The 13,852-nt window shown below is 36.3% G+C and overlaps 2 protein-coding genes across 2 annotated transcripts; one reads left to right on the top strand and one right to left on the bottom strand.

The window, feature by feature from the left end:
- Positions 1 to 2,703: 2,703 nt before the first annotated feature.
- Positions 2,704 to 3,375, bottom strand: LOC146929455 (putative cell wall protein). Its single transcript, XM_085701372.1, has one exon. The coding sequence runs from the start codon at positions 3,318 to 3,320 to the stop codon at positions 2,928 to 2,930; it is 393 nt and encodes a 130-aa protein (XP_085557498.1). The 5' UTR covers positions 3,321 to 3,375; the 3' UTR covers positions 2,704 to 2,927.
- Positions 3,376 to 12,661: 9,286 nt separating this feature from the next.
- Positions 12,662 to 13,810, top strand: LOC146929454 (uncharacterized). The gene is made up of 4 exons (XM_085707328.1): positions 12,662 to 12,749; positions 12,849 to 13,132; positions 13,193 to 13,429; positions 13,499 to 13,810. The coding sequence occupies exons 1-4, from the start codon at positions 12,662 to 12,664 to the stop codon at positions 13,808 to 13,810; spliced, it is 921 nt and encodes a 306-aa protein (XP_085563454.1).
- Positions 13,811 to 13,852: the final 42 nt, after the last annotated feature.

Genomic DNA, 13,852 nt, shown 5'->3' with positions numbered 1-13,852 from the left:
TATTGGAGGACTAATCTGACAATATTAATGAAATATTTTAACATTAAGGACTATTTTGACTAACAAAATGCACAATCAGGGACTACTTTGAAGTTTTGATACATTGAAGGACTATTTTGACTACTCATTACAATTTCAAGGACCAAAGTGACTATTACCCCATTTTGATATTTTAATTTTAGACAACTTCTATACCTGGGACAAAAAAAGTTGTGTTGTGGATTAGTGAGGGACAAAAATTTCAGTTTTTATTTTGTCCCTTGCCTCCAATTTGTCATGTCCTTAAAACAGTTTTACAAATCAAATACCGTACAAGTGGAGTTGTCTCGTCCTTTCCATCATTTTTTAGCAGACATTGCAAAACTTGTGTAATTCTGTTAACTAAATTTTATCTCACATGACATGAGATATAATCATCTCTTAAGGATATTGAAGTGTTTCCCCTTGAATATATCATTGTTTTGTGTAGAGAAACTTCCGTTCTAGTATACCAAACAATTTTTTAATTGAATATTTGATTATAATTTAAGCGTAATTGGACATTTGGTCCCTTGTAATGATATAGTGTGCCATTTCATCTGTTCTTACATTCAGGCCCAATAAAATATGTGAACAGTGTCTTTATTTACCAGGATGAATCTTTTGCTGTGACCGGCGGCGAAGCTAGCAAATTTTTTACGCAGGGGCCAAATATAAAGAAACGATAAAATATTTTTAAAACAAATATATTAAATTTAAGGATAAGAATGTTTTTGATCCCATAGTTTATAATTTTTTAGGTTTAGTCCTTATAAAAATTTTATTCAACTTTTGTCTCGATTTTTTAAAATTTTACAAAAAAAAAAAGTGATTTTAGTTGGATAAAATGCACTTCAAGAAGCCAATTTTATGCATAATTGACCGCTTACTAAATATATTAATAATGTCTTTTCCAATGTAAACAAATAGGTTATTTGCAAGAAACTCAATGTCCATTTAATTTGTTTATGACTATTGTCTTGGTAATTTTTACGGTTGAAAAAGTTTTTTTTTTCTATAATTGTTATTAAGTAAGTATCAAACCAATATAAATAAATCTATCAATCATGTAGTAATGTATTTACTTTCTTATTTATGGTAATTTTCAGCAATTGAATTTGTTTGGGGTAGCTCAATGTTTATTATTTGGGGTAGTCAAATATAAATTTATACCAATTAATTGAAGATTAATATAATTTTTGGGGTAGCCAAGGCTACCCCTGTCAATGAAGGGCTACGCCCCTGGCTGTGACTATAATAAACAAGTAATACAGCTAAAATTTATAGGAAAACGTCAATGTTTTAAAACCTGATCAAACAGACGGTTGAACTGAGAACCGACTAGTTCATCGGTTAGTTTGATCCTGGTTCATTGCAGACAGTTCAATCACGGTTGGTTTAACCAGTTTACATTTTCTTATTTTACTTTTTTAATACTTTTTATTTATTATTCATCCAGTTCAACTATAGTTGAATCAATTGAACTACGATCAGAAGTCTCGCTGGTTAGATGTTCTGTCAGGTGACTTTTATATGTGGTTTGAGGGAAGGTGGTCCTTTTGAAATTCTGATATTTTTGGTCTCTTCATCAAAGCACAACTCAAGTACCTGGGGTCTCTGAAGCAAATAATATTGTGTTTATGTAGTAAACTTTTGTAAAGCATGATCTGAAATGATTAGAAAAACTAAGAGTTTGTTGTCCTGTATCAGTTCTTTGAATCCTCTGCAGTGAAAATATTATGCACACTCGTTTACTTTACTAATTGCGGTTAAATTCATTGAAAAGAAATTAGGAAAATTCTATGGTGAAGTCATGACAATGACTTTTTTGGTGAAGTTATCACTATAACATCAAAAATGTAATGAGTAACACCCCACTATTTATACAATGACATCAAAAGTTCAGTCCTCATAGTATCATCAATTCATCAGATTAACAAGACTACACTTAATTTAATTTTATCATACCTTGTTATAAGTGTAACACCCCACAAAATGTAACACTTAATACTATCACATAATATCATCAACTCTGTTTGCATGTTAAAGATTCCATTGATAAAATAGTACCTGTAAGTCCAAGATGTTGCAAGCATTACTAAATGAATTACTATTGATCATTAATCAGTAATCAACAATTTAAAAATGAATCAATCAAAATTAACTTTTTCAAAAGGGAAATGTTAACTTGTGCCCTTAGGGCACAAGATAAGGATTTTAAAATAGAATTAAATAATAAATATTGCATTGGAAAGATAAGTTTTTAAGCTTTTAAGGTTATGAATGCACAATTTCCAAAACTAAATTTCTATATTTAGTTTCTTATCTTATGCCCTTAGGGCACAAGTTAACAAGACCCTTTTCAAAAAAGACAGTTTCCTGACTGCACCGTAGAAGCTCCCAAGAAATTAATGGTGGGAATTTTCACCGGAGAACAATGTGTGTTATCTTCGATGTCAACATTTTTAATATGATTCCTTACTTAAATTCAATGTCTACATTAATTAATTTGTTTTTGAAACAATTCACATTAATTAATTTATCATGTGCTGAATGGCCCCATCAAAATAAATGAAGAATATTTTTAGGTTGTGTTTTATATTACCATTTATTCCTTCTTTTATAGACAATTATCATCATGAGGTTAAATTGCTGAATGATGATCCACAGTATTTTTTTAACTACTTTGAAGAACAATTAAACTCATATATTATTAAATTAAACCAGCTGCAAAACATTTAAACAAGCCACTTACACATCCCAAGTAGCAAGCTACTAGTGTGTGTACATCTAGTACTAGCACACTTATTCTCATGGCTAGAAAGCAGTAAAAAAACGATCTTAATAAGCATCACACGCTCACAAACTCAAAAACTAGGTCTAGCTATTGCATTCATGGATGAGTGAATTCATGGATTAACTGTTTGTGCAACTCTACCACCGACACCACCACTTCCAGGATTCGGAAACTCAAAGCCAGGGTTTGGAACAAATGTGTCATCGCCACCAGGAACATAACTGTGACCCGATGATCCTGATCCTGAGCCCGATCCTGATCCTCCAGTGCCACCAATGAATGGGGTATTAGGAGTAAGTCCAAAGTGTGGTGGGAACCCTAAATGTCCAATGTCTGGATAATGTAGTTTCCCATGTTCGTGCTTGAACAGAAACTGAGGCTCTTTCTTGTCGTCGTTGTTGGAGTTCTTAGCAATGCTGCGACCAGCAATTGCTTCTTGTGTTGTGAGAAGGAGAATATTGAAAATGAGAAAAAGTGCAAAGAAAGAGTAAGCTCTTTGAACCATTTTTGAGATAAGAGGTAGGAGGAGGATTTAATTAGCTAGTGATGTTTTTGAGTTTGTGACTTTTGTGCTGGAGTGAATGCATTATATAATAATTTATATTCTACAGAGTTGAGTGAACATTGGCGGTGAGTAAATTGTGACATGATCGGTGCATATGCATGGAGTTATGAACACTTGCTAGTTTTTTTTTATCATTGGTTATATTAGTTTCTATTTGTGGAAGACATTCACCAAAGTTATGGCGGCCACTAAATGATATCATTTATGCACCGTAATTTATAGGAATATTATTTACTTTAGCTTCATTCTTCATGTTTCTTTGCTTTCTTTTGCTACTTAACTATAAGATATCTTCACCACTTGTTAAAAACATTGTCTCCTTGCCCACAAAAATATATAAGGTTATGTTCAAATATCAAGTCGAGCACACCACTTTTTGAGATATTGTCCACTTTACATCTTTTGTATAGACTCTCGTAGTTTCTGTCGTTAATTAAGGACCTATTTTTGTATAGATTAAAATAAAGATTTTCATTTAAATAACTTTTGAGAATTCTCTAGCCAATTTTTAATAAATGGTTCATGAAGAATTCAAGTTGAAAAACTATGCATTTTAAAATAAGTTTTCATTAACATGGTTGAAAAAACATATATAGACACTATAAATCACTCTCTCTCTCTCTCTCTCTCTCTCTCTCTCTCTCTCTCTCTCTCTCTCTCTCTCTCTCTCTCTCTCTCTCTCTCTCTCTCTCTCTCTCTCTCTCTCTCTCTCTCTCTCTCTCTCTCTCTCTCTCTCTCTCTCTCTCTCTCATACTATAAATGATTTTCTTCAAAAGAAAATCAGTATTATTTCATCCTCAAAGATGACTTTACATGGCAAGCGAGCTCTGGTAATTCTCTTTTGGTACAGTCATTGCACCTTCTTCAGCCCCCTATGCCACATTGTCCCCTTTGTTACACATCAACAATCTTGCCATGCGAATGAAAGATGTTTGTGAAATCAAACACTATGTTAGCCTATATTTGATTGGCTAAAATATTATGGTTTTGGTCCCTACAAATATGCCTCGTTTTGGTTTTAATCCCTGTAAAAAAAATTTGTAGTTTTTGGTCCCTGCAAATATGTCTTGTTTTGGTTTTGGTCTCTGGCTCCACTTTTGTGATGATTTAAACACATGGCACGCGATGACTGAACTCATTTATTAGAAAAATAGGCCCCGCAAAATATTTGATTTTTAAAAAGGCTCCTGCAAAATATTTTGTTTTTGAAAATAGTCCCTGGAGGAATCATTTTCAAATACAAAATATTTTTGCAAGGACCAAAAACTACAAAAAAAATTTACAGGGACTAAAACCAAAACGAGACATATTTGCAGGGACCAAAACCATATTTTAACATATTTTATTTTGTGAATTTCAATAGGTATTTGAAGATTAAAAGCTACAAGAATTTTCTAAGTCCAAAATTGAAGCCCTTTGGTTTGACAGAAGTCATAACCTTCGACAAAGAATAGTTTTTCCACGGGTTATTTGATGTTCAAATAAGTTTAAACTAGTTTGGATACCCGTGCCAAGCACGGGCTATATTGTCGACTATTTATTTTTATTATATAAATATTAATTAAATGTCATATTCATTATTATTATACATAATATATCAATAGCACGTATCATTACTGATTTATTAATTAAACATTGTATATTAATACACACACATATATATATTTGGATTTTCGTATCGCTAAACAACAATTTAACGCATGTAACATTGGTCCTCGTGAGCTTAACTTAGTTGGTACTTGGTAGGGACAATGCATAATATTAATATATATGCAAGGTTTGGTGTTCTAATCCCAGCCACCACAAAAAGGAAAAACGCATGTAACACTAAAATAGTAATCTTTAATGCTGAAAGATCTCACGCGGATAAATAAAATCAAGTAGATATTTTTAATATGGATATCAATAATAAATGGATTAATCCAAAAACAAATCAAAATTAATTATGGAGATATGAGTTTTTTTTTTTTTGTATTCTTCCTGTAATTGGAGTGCTGGGGTCTCGAACTCAACCACATATATACAAAGAATTATCGCTACCGATTGAGTAAAGCTCACAAAAACTTAATAAAAATTTTCGTTAAAAAAAATGAAAGCAACATTCTATATTTTTTGTTAATTGATCTCCATACCAGTTACCCTTATATATAGTCTTTCAAACTCCACGATTTTTTAATGAGTCTAATATTTCGGTAGCATAATTTTCCAATAATCTCCAACGTCTTAAATTACCAGCAACTCACTATATTCTATGTACTCACATATAAATTCCATTTTCATCTTCTTTCTTTTTCTATTTTACTTTTCTTTTCGAACGAATGAAACAAACAAAAACACCCCTCCATGAAACTTCCACCAAACGACATTTTTTACGATGTTGTGCCTCTGACCATATTTTGCTTTCTCACCATATCACATACACAGCGAGTTCTACACTTAAGGAAGAGACGTTAATATGTCATGCTTGAGTTAAAATATCACATTAGATGCAATAGTATATATTGAGCAACATATAAGTGGGATAACAAAAATACCTAATGTTTTAGGTTTTGTGTGAAGATGTGGTGCCAATCTCATTTTTGGGGTTCTATTACTCAAATGTGATGATTCAAATCAATGTATGCTCCCTTATAACTCCGAACATTATAAAGATTTTTTTAATGTCATTTTATTATTTTTTATTGAATACAAATTTTTGGAAGTCGTTCGCTTTCTTTCAATTTCTTTATCCAACCTCTGTATTTTAAATACTTTAACTTTTAGTCTTTGATTTGATTAGACAATGAAAAATGCATATTTGTTATGCTGGATTGATAAACTACATGTTTATTAGACATTTCAAATTGATGTGAATTTTTTTTATTGAGTCTATTTTTTGGTGATATAATTATTCGTAAATCTCTCACTCTTTCACCTAACCCAAAAAATTACCACTAACCCACTCTATTCTCAACATTTCACAAACGAAACAAACATTGCTTTTTCCCTTATCATTTCTCTTATGTTCAAATTTCTTTTTTTAATTTTTTTTTCTCTATTTTCATTAAATATGGAAACATCAATCTCCCTCCATGAAACCACAACCAATCTACATTTTTTACAATGGTATGCCTTTGTCTGACCTTATTTGGATATGTCACCAGATCTCAAACGAAGAGAGTCTCACGCTTAAGGGAGATGTGTTAAAGTGTCAATTGTGACTTAAAGTTCCACATTAGATGCAAAAGTAGATATTAAGAAACATACATATGTGAGATGACCAAGATACTTAATGTGTTAATGTTTTTGATAACTTAATGTAAATCTCACTTGTACAATCGCTCTAAGACTAATGTGATGCTTCAACTCATTGTAGTCTTCATCCGAACTCTAAACATCATGATTAACTGTTTTGTTGGTTTTTGGATGTCATTTACTTTATTTTTATATTAAATATAAGTTTTTGGATGTTGTTTACTTTCATGCACTATTTTTTAATCAATCTCTATTATTTCAAATTTTTTCACTTATGGTCATTGGTTGAATTTTATTATAGAAAAATGTTGAGTTGACATAATTTGTCCTTATTAAAAAAATGTTGTGACATTTTTTTAATTGAGTCTAATTTTTTTATAAATCTATTACCCAAAAATATTCAACTTCTTCACCACACCCATAAAATTACCACCATATCACTTCATTCCTTATAACTTCATTGAAAAACATACAATTTTTTTTACTGGTATCATTTATCTTAATATCAAGTTTATTTTTTATGTTCATTCCTTTTCAATTTTCTTTATCTCTTCTCATGAAAGAAAGGAACATAAACATCCCTCCATTAAATTACCACCAACTCATTTTTTTGACCATGTTGTGTCTTCATTTGACCATATATGACTATGTCACATAATTACAGATGTGGAGACTCGCATACTTGACAGAAAGATGTTAATATATCAAATATGAGTTAACATTCTAGAATAGATAGATAGGAGATAAAATGCTTAATAACATATAAGTGAGATGAACTATATACATATGCCTAAACAATTTGTATGAAAATGTGGTGTCAATCTCATTTGTGTCGTTTCTCTTAGCCTAATATGACGATACAACCCAATGTAGGCTGCACCGGAAGTTCCAACATTATGATGATTTGTTTTGTTAGTGATCGTACCTAATCAGAAGGTGACTGCCGGTGCTTTGAATGCGGTGGTTGTGACGGTGGTGAAATGCGTCAGAATGCTTCTTGGAGCGGATGGGAGGTGTGTACCTGCATGCACTCCGACGCTCAAGTCAGTAGAGATCAGAGAGTGAGGGTTTAGAGGGAGAGTGAGATTCTACCTTGGGGACTGCATTGAGTCCTGTCGCGTCATTTTTCAGAGATCAATGCTATTTGATTAGCTTTTGACTCACTTGATTATTTCACGACTGAACATTTAATTTTTTAAAGAAAAGGGGAAAAAAGTTCAAACACCCCACATTTTGAAAAGATTTAGGGTTCAGGGGTTAGTTACATAAAGGGAAGGTGTTAGCACCCTTTATGTCCGTAGTAATCTACGGGAACCTCTTGGTTTTATTTAGTTAATGTGCTATAACTTGCTTGTTTTGAAAAAAAAATGGAATTTTAAAATGAAAAAAGAAAGGAGACCTAGTTTATCTACATTTTATTGATTTGGAAGGACGAGTGTCCTCTGCCTACGTACCCGTGAGGGATCAAAACCTCGTAGTTCGGGGTTAAAAAAAATGACGTTTGATTGGTTGTGTGTTTTTTATTAGTTTGAAAAAAAGGTTTTAAAATGGAGAAGCCAAATGGCAAAAGAATATTTGTTTGTGTTTTTTAATATTAAAGAAAATGGACTCGAAATAAATTAGATGGATTGATATTTGATTAAGAAATGAAACTAAAAAAGACGGTCACTTGATTGATTTAGGATCAAGGTTTATTTAAAAAATATTTTTTGTGATTTTTGAACTATTTGCATGTTTTTGTTGTTTTTGAATAATGACTAAACTAAAATTAACACTAACGGAGCGAGAAGATAAAGCGTAGGTACCTTATGGTGGTGTTGGACCACCACGAGGACCTTTAACCTAATCTAGAAGCAAAATAAGAGACATACACACACGCACGCACACATGCACCTAAACTATTACAAAAAACCTATTAATACATTCTATGGTCTGCGAGAAAGTAAATAAATTACATTAGGCCTATATTTACATTCTAAGTGATGCAATAAACTACCAACTAAATTAAAAATGTGGAATATTAAAGCTAAATTAAAAATGCATGGATTATTTACATTCAAGCTTAATATACAAACTACGTCCATGTGATAAAATAAATAACGAAAAGTTAAGTATGCATATAATAAAACTAAAGATGCATGAATGATTTTATAGTAACCTAATATGCATTCTAATTATTAAAAAAAATAAATAACAATCATTGAAATGCTAGTAATAAAAATGAAATGCAATGAATAGAAATGAAATGATCTAAAATGCGACAAAATTAAAATATAGTGAAGAAAAATGCATGAGAGGATTAAACAAGATAGAAGAATGAGTGCAGGGGAGGGGTGCATCAGTAATCAGGGGGGTGTAGATATAAAAAATAGAGTTGGGCTATGACAGCAGCTGGGGCGCGCATATTGGGCCTCCTGGGTCGGTTTGTTAAAAGGGTCAGGGTCTACTAAACTGGGTCGACCCAGTAGTATAAAAGGGGTGTGAGCTTGGTTTTTGTTCATTTCAACACCAGTTTCAATCTCTTCTCTTTTACTTCCCTAAAACATTCATTGTTCTCTCTCCCTTCCATTCTCGTCTCTTTCTGTTCTCTTCCTCATCCTTTTTCTTTTTTGTTTTCAAAATTCACAAACAATATATCCAAAAGCCTATATCTACGATCCAAACAAAATAGAAAAGCAATACTACCTTTCCGCTGGATCTCTGCTTTGATTTGAGTCTGATTGGGATATCGACGTCAGGTTCTGGAACGGCTTTGGTTTGCGGTTCGAAAGCGGCTCCCTTCTTCGGTTCGGTGTTCGACGGCGATGATTCGAGATAGTGACGGTGGATTGTGTGCGCGAATCGGTGATGGTTTTGAGGATTGTGGGCAGTTACCGATTGTGTTTTGCTGTGGATTAGTGATTGATTCGATTGGGTTTGCTGGACTTGAAACGGCTCTGCTATAACGTTCAGAGGTTTTGAAAGGCTGTTGTTTGGTTTTGATGAGTTGTTAGGATGAATGAATGTGTGCGTTGAAACTGGTTCATGTGTGCGTTGAGACTGGTTTGTGAAAATTGTTATGGGAATTTTGTTTGCGTGAAACTATGATTCTTTGGCAGGTTATGTGTGAGTTTGGTTTGTTTTGCATGTTTTTTCGATCGTGGAAAATTAGCCACCCCCCCCACGACTCTGTGCGCAGCTCGTTATTTTATAGTGTGGGAATTAGGGTTATGGTTTGTTAAGAGAATCAGAAACTTGTGCTTGGATTGAAGATTGGGATCAAATGAATCGTGAATCTGTTCCTAAAAGTGGATTGAAGTGCAACACGTTTTTTTGGATGTGCAACAGGCTGTGTTTCATGAATTTGGACCTTGGACATTTGGACTTATCACATAATAAAAATAAATAATAATAATAATAATAATAATAATAATAATAATAATAATAATAATAATAATAATAATAATAATAATAATAATAATAATAATAATAATAATAATAATAATAATAATAATAATAATAATAAGATAACTATGCATATTTTTTTGGGATTTTTTTGACTTATCTTGAAAAAAAGAAGTAATTAACTAAAAAAGATATGAATGACTAATTAAAATAAAAATTGATTAAAAAAAATAAAAATAAAAATAAAAGATGGAAATGAAAAATAAAAGAAATAAAGAGAGAAGACGGTCCGATTCGGAATCAAACATGAGGTATTTTAAAATACCTCTCTGCCGAATTTTTCACTGAAAAGTCAGAGACTGATCAGGAACGACTGGCACGTGTCGGTGTATGAATGTAGGATCCTTAGGTCAAAAATTGGGGTATGACAAGTCCCCTATTTATAGAGGTGGAGGGCTGCAGAGCCGTTGTGGTGGCACACCTGGTTCTGGCGGTTACGAAATCGTGGAAAGTGTAACCGCCAGAGATTTTATTGCGGGAACGTGCAGAATGTGCAAAAAGTCATTGGGGTTCGTTTGAACCGGTCTCGTTCACTCCGTGCACCCCCTTCACGGAGAAGGGGTGTGTCGCAAGTAATGCTGCCAAACGTGGAGTTTGGGCTTTGGATTGTATTTGGCCCAAGTATTGGGCCAAAGGTCCTTTTGGCCGGTCCAGAACACTAGCCCCCCAAGTCGTTGCTCTTGATTAAGAGTGATCACTTAAGTGCGGGCGTTTGATCATTCGCGACCGACCGCCGGAGGGTGTTTGCTGTCGGGCATCTTTCCCGTTGGCGGGTAAAGAGAGTTTCGCTCGGCAGATTTGGAGACTTTGTTGACCCAGGGGGTAGCTTGCGAGGACGGTCTGGAGTGCTGAGAGGGTTAAGCGAGCGGGCTCGTTTTTCCCTGGCTGCATTCGTCCTACACCTGTGTGGATTCGCCAAGTTTGATGGTTCATGTTTGGCATCCTAATGTTCGGCATGCAAGATCATACGGGAAGATTCCCTCGCCAGAGAGTTTGGTCGAATATCATTCCGCAATTAATGCCCACGTTTCGAGGGAGAAACTAAGAGGACATGACCTTTGGATTTTGTATGACACGTGTAAAGGCTATTGGAATACTTGAGTACCTATAGCCTGTAGAGTGTTCTCGGTTTGTGTTTTCGAGGTGTCATCATAACCGTTGATTCGATCTTGACGTTCCATGAACCGCTACGAAAGATCAGGGCCTTTAGATGAATGGTTCGATCAAATCTGGACCGTAGGAACGCTATAGGGAAGTAGAGTTGTATACGAAGGGCTGTATTGGATAGAAAGTCGCGACTTTTGAGTTGTTTATGAAACAAGTATAAATAGCCCAAACGTTGTTTGGAACACCACTTCGTTTCATTTTCTCAGAGAGTTAGAAGTTTCTCCAGAGTTTCTCAAAGGCGAAATCCTCCCATTCCTTCAACTTTCTACTTCAAGTTCAAACCATCTGTCGTAACAGGTAACATTCTGATGACTTCATTCCTTTGCTTTTGTGTCTAGAACTTCTTTAGTTTCTGTTCTTTTTTAGAAACCGTAGGAATGCACGTCTTTAGGGCAAAAGTGTTGCTGACTCGGTGGTTACCGTCGTTGGGTACGGTGGTTTCCACCGTGCATCAAAAGACTTTGAAAAATATTTGTTGTCTGTTTTCTATTTAGTATTTAAAAGAACATTGACGACAGGCTTAGGTTTCATCCATAAGCTTTAGGTCTGCTCGCCGGGAGTTGATCTTCTCGACGCGTCTGTTGTTTTCTTTATATTTTAGGGGTAGCGCGTGATCCCCTCCTAGCCGTGGCCGACCTGGTGGGTGAAGGAAGGGTGGATCTGACTGTTGGATTCACTTTTTCCCTTACTTTTTCAGGTCTTTCATGGCAGACGAGGGAGTTGCTGCGTCTGCTGCTTCATGGCTCGGAGAGGAGAATTTAGATACAAAGTCTGTGTTTGCTACCGATGGCGTGGGTGAAGCCCCCTTTGATACCATCGGAGAAGCCGGAGATTGGGAGCTGGTACTGCCGAGCACATCCGATAGGGTGTGTTCGGAGTATGAAAACTATGTCTTTCCCATGTATGAAGTGGTTTTCAAAGACATGGGTTTTCGACTCCCTTTCTCCAATTTCCAGCGGGAGGTGCTTCGTTGGACCAAGCTGTCACCTACCTAGATCCACCCGAACTCTAACGCCTTCATGAGGGCCTTCGAGTTGTTGTGCGATTACCTTCACATCCTTGCTTCTAAGAATGTCTTCTTCTCCTTCTTAATCGTGCAACGGGGCGCGAATTGGGTTTCCTTTCGCCAGACCCAGAAGATGTTTGAGATTTTTGCTGGGAAGGTTCGGAGCTTTAAAGAATGCTTCTTTTTGGTTCGGCCGAGAAGCGTGGTTGCTTTAGATAACCTCTTGCAGGTCGCGAAGGATGGCGTTCAGGAGCGTCGTCCTTTCTTCCATTTATGCTGGTCTCAGGACCATTTGGTTTATGAGCCAAGGGACTTTGGCCGAACCATGGATAACCTTACTGATGAAGAGAGACACCTGCGTCAACAACTTTGGGCCTTCATTTAGTCTCTCCCGCGGGGGGTTAAAACTGATAAACGGGGGAACCCTGTGATGAGTGCAGATGGGACCCCAGTAACAGAGCCCCGCCTCATCAATACTTATAAGTTGTTGACTTATGAGGATTTTGAAGCCTGCCTTGGTAGTTTACTTTCTTTCTGTTTTTTAGCTGCTTGCTTTCTTGCCACATTCTTGCTTTGTTTCCCCTAACTGTTAAGATTTCCTTATCTTTGTGTTGTAGGAAAAATGAAAGATTTGGGGGCTCTAGTGAATGCGGCGAGTAAGAAAATCTCATCCAAGAAGAAGCGCAAGAACATTCAATCTCTGGAGAACCTTATAGCTGGTTTTGGCCCCGGCTCAACCTCTGGTCATGTGGTGGACTTGGAAGGTGATGAGCCTTCTGATGAGCTGGCGCAGGACTCTGCGAAGAGGCAGAGGGTGAGAGTGTCTTCCAAGGACCCAATCACACCGATTAAGGCTGTTCCTGTCCACTCTGAGAAAGGAGACTTCCTCCAGCTTCCAAAGGTGTGGTCTAAACCTGAGTTGTGCGGTCCCTAGTCGACCCTTTTCTTGGATGATCCCGAGCTGAAGATTATCCATGATCTGGGCCTTGCTGGCCGGAGTAAGGCGATAACCAACGGGGTTATTGCCACCATGAAGGCCTTGGAGGTCGCCGCTGCCCTGAACATTGCTTCGCTTGAGGGTGAGGTTCGAGTCGATGCTTTGGTGCGAGAGAGGGATGCTCTGAGCACTAAGGTTGCTGCTTTTGAGGAGGATCAAAGGAGCAAGAGGTCCATCGCGGAAGAGCGTGACCGTCAACTGGTTGTTCTGAAGGAGCAACTGTCAGATGCTCGTACTGCTCTTGAGTAAGCAAGTGATTCCTCACGGAAGCTGGCTGAGGAGAAGGCATCCTTGGAGGAAGCTCTGAAGAAGGCGGACCTCCTTGGAGAGGATGAGGCGGAAGACCTTGCGGTTCTGCGGCTTGCCGACCTTGTGGACAGGATTGGTGAGCTGGAAGGAAGCTTGGTGGATGTTGTCCTGCTTGACTTTGATCGGGCCGTGGCTCAGCTGAGGGTGGTGAACCTGGGTATCGAGCTGAATGTCGAAGGAATTCATCCCCTCAGTGAGGTGAAAGACGGGATGATCACTCCGCCCTCCGACCTAGAAGAAAATGATGGGCATGTTGATGACCCCCAGGCCTGATGAGGCCTTTGTAATTAATTTTTCTTCAACAACCAAGTTTGT

Source organism: Medicago sativa, chromosome 4 (assembly GCF_051527215.1).
Source record: "Medicago sativa cultivar Bolivia chromosome 4, Bolivia_mono, whole genome shotgun sequence".
NCBI lineage: Eukaryota > Viridiplantae > Streptophyta > Magnoliopsida > Fabales > Fabaceae > Medicago > Medicago sativa.
Note: the sequence above shows the minus strand (reverse complement) of the source record. Positions and strands in the feature narration are given on the sequence as shown.